General features: G+C 54.3%; 1 protein-coding gene across 1 annotated transcript in view; it reads left to right on the plus strand.

Annotated features, from left to right (window-relative positions):
• Positions 1–3,004, plus strand: part of Nptx2 (neuronal pentraxin II) — a 10,502-nt gene that overhangs the window by 516 nt on the left and 6,982 nt on the right. The window contains exon 2 of the mRNA XM_013023404.1: positions 1,376–1,592. Within this exon, the coding sequence (XP_012878858.1) occupies positions 1,376–1,592 (217 nt within the window). The remainder of the gene's footprint in view (positions 1–1,375; positions 1,593–3,004) is intronic.

Consider the following 3,004-nt stretch of genomic DNA (forward strand, 5'->3'; position numbering starts at 1 on the left):
CTCCTCGGCTGGAAAGGGTTAAATCTCACCTTTTACTTTTGCGCTTTTGGATAGATTGTGGTGAACTTCCCAAAAGCCCTGGCTCTCCACCCACCATCCCCCCCCCCCCCCCCCGCGGCCCTCCCCACCTCCCCGCCCCGAGTCCTTAGGATAGGAAACCAAGTTGGACGCGAAACACTCAGTGATCTGGCAGCCTCTTACTCATTTTCTGGAAAAAAAAAAAATCTTCCCCCAGTGTGCACGAGCCGAGTTCGGTGGCCCGCGCCCAGCCCTGCGCGCCGTGCCCAGAGGCCCACTCCCGCTGGGCTTGGGTGGTCCTTTGTCAGTGGGGTCGGGGGCCCGAGCAGAAAGGGGGTCACCGGTGACCCCAGATTTCGCACCCAAGCTAACCTCACGTTCATTTCAACGATGCCTCTTTAAGCTGCACCGTGGCCCGGCGTCTTGGAAGGGGAGCCCTCCCCTGTGTCCTTCCCTCCCCCCGCCCCAGCTGTGTGCTGTTGGGAACTCTGACGGAGAAAAATCCTCCAGACATTTTCATCTTAACTTTTCCATCCCTGTGGATGAGGCGCGGAATTTCCTGTCCAGTTGCCCGCCTCCCCCCTCCAAAAAAATAACTAGATGCAGAAGTATGTTTCAAGAAAGTGGTGATCGCTGCTGATATATTCGAGGGTTTCTTGGGGCTCGCTGGGTGTGAGTACAGTATTTTCCAGTTCTGTGCCGCCGTTACTAACACCTAACATTGTTCCCCACCCCAGTACCAGATGTGAATCAGGTGGACCACTGAATCTGAAGCCTTCCCGTAGTGAATGGGGTGGGGTAGTGGGGAGAGGGAGGGCTCTCCTTTTTTTGCAGTTTATTATTTGGAACGCTGGGGGTCAAGAGCCAGGGAGGAATGGGAAAATAATTAGGAGGAAAAGGCTAAAAAAACTGTCCTGTTTTATGCTGTCCCTTTTCCAGTAATTTCTCTGCGAGCAGAGTTATCTTTGTGCCATTCCGCAGCTAGATAAAAGCTGTCCACCCTTGAGTACCATTGACTCACGCTGTAAAGAAAAAAAAAAATCCTCCGTGTTTCGGTCTTTATCTGACCTAGAATTACATACAGGTTGGTTAAAATTGAGACTTTTTTAGTAAGAAGAGAAAAGCGGAGCTTTTTATTTTTAAATAGGGCAAAAAAAAAGAGATTCACAAATTTCAACTAGTGCAGCCAAGTCATTCTTGCCCGGCTTTGAAATCCTACTCGTCCCCCCCCCCCCTCAAAAAGCATCAATGCCAATGTTCCCCTTTGGATCTGGAAGTTTCTCATGCGGTGGGGTCACCTGAGCTCAGAGATTAGGAGGGGCGGAGGTCACTGTGTCTGTGTCCCCCCCCCCACCAGCACCAGCTCCATACCAACGTGTCTACCGCCGGCCTGCCCAGCGACGTGCGCGAGGTGCTCCAGCGGCGGCTGGGGGAGCTGGAGCGCCAGCTGCTCCGCAAGGTGGCCGAGCTGGAGGACGAGAAGTCGCTGCTGCACAACGAGACATCTGCTCACCGGCAGAGAACAGAGAGCACGCTGAACGCGCTTCTGCACCGAGTGAGCGAGCTGGAGCGAGGTACGTGTGGGCCCTGCCCCACTTGCCCTGCGCTACTCTACCCTACCCTACCTGCACCTGCCCTGCACATCTGTCTCTCTGTGGGAGTGGCCTGGATCCCAACACTTGGGGGATGTTTATGAAAAGATGTTGACTGACAAAGTCCTGTCCCAGCAGGACTCCGCCCTCCCCACCACCCCTTGGGAAAGCCCAGGACCTGGGATGGGGATGTGGCTTAACAGCCTGATGTGACCTGACACCCAGCCCCCCTCCCAGGCATCCTGCTCTCCCTCCCTTCACTCACCCTTGCCCTAGAACTGTGACTGCCTCCCCCTTGCCTTCCCTGGTTATTAAGTTTCTTCCCTGGGGTGCAGAGAGGTCAGATGGCCTAGATAAGACTAGGCACTGGGGGCGAATTCCTGAAACCCTAGCTATTCAGAAGGCTGAGATCTGAGGACTGCAATTCGAAGCCAGACCTGGGAAGACAAATCTGAGAGACCCTTCTCTTCCAATTAACCAGCAAAAAAACCAAAAAGCACCCCCCCCAAAAAAAAACACAAAAAAGCCTAGAGCTGTGATTCAAATGGTAGAGTGTTAGCTTTAAGTGAACAAGCCAAGCAAGAGTGGGTGGCTGGCCTTGGGTTCAAGCTCCATGGCATGTGCATACACCACACACACACACACACACACACACACACACACACACACACAGAACAGATACTCTAGATACTTCAGATTATGGTACCAGCTCTCAGTTCTCTGGGTGGCCCAGGTGTGAGGTTTTCCACTTGCTGGACGTGAGTAGCAGATTCTAACCTCACACATACAGGCCCACAAGGTAATTTCTAAGAGTTTCATCAGTTGTTAGCAGCATGTCCTCTGGAGCGGCCAAGGAGGCCCTGATGGAGGACATGGGGTATACATCCCCCCCCATCATGGGTCTCTACCCCTGCCCTCCATAGAACAGGGTGAGTGTGGCTGCCCATGTGGCTCAGATGCTTCTGTTTCTGGAACTTTCCTCCCTCCTCTGGCGGGGGGAGGGAGATATCAGGAGACTCGTTTTAGCTGGCAGAGCCTCCCTGAGGCCACAGCCGGGGCCACAGAGGCCTGTGTCACCTGACAGGGGGAAGGACGCGTGGAGCACAGGTAAGAGTGGATCCTGCCACCAGCCTCCCCAGAGTGGACCGTGGGGACACTCAGCCATAGCGTCGGCATGCTGCATTTACCAGTTAACTGTCTTGGAAGGGGTGGAGGGAGGGCTCTGCTGGGGCCACTGAGGCTCCAAGGGCTGTGAGCCTCACCTGGGCTAACAGCCGTGTTGCTAGGAGACACACTAAGAAAAGTCATACTGACTTAAGGATCATGCCCAGTGGCTCACGACATAATTATGGCTACTTGACAGGTGGACAGGAAGTTTGAAGCAGGGCGGGGGG

Source organism: Dipodomys ordii, unplaced genomic scaffold, assembly GCF_000151885.1.
Source record: "Dipodomys ordii isolate 6190 unplaced genomic scaffold, Dord_2.0 Scaffold68, whole genome shotgun sequence".
NCBI lineage: Eukaryota > Metazoa > Chordata > Mammalia > Rodentia > Heteromyidae > Dipodomys > Dipodomys ordii.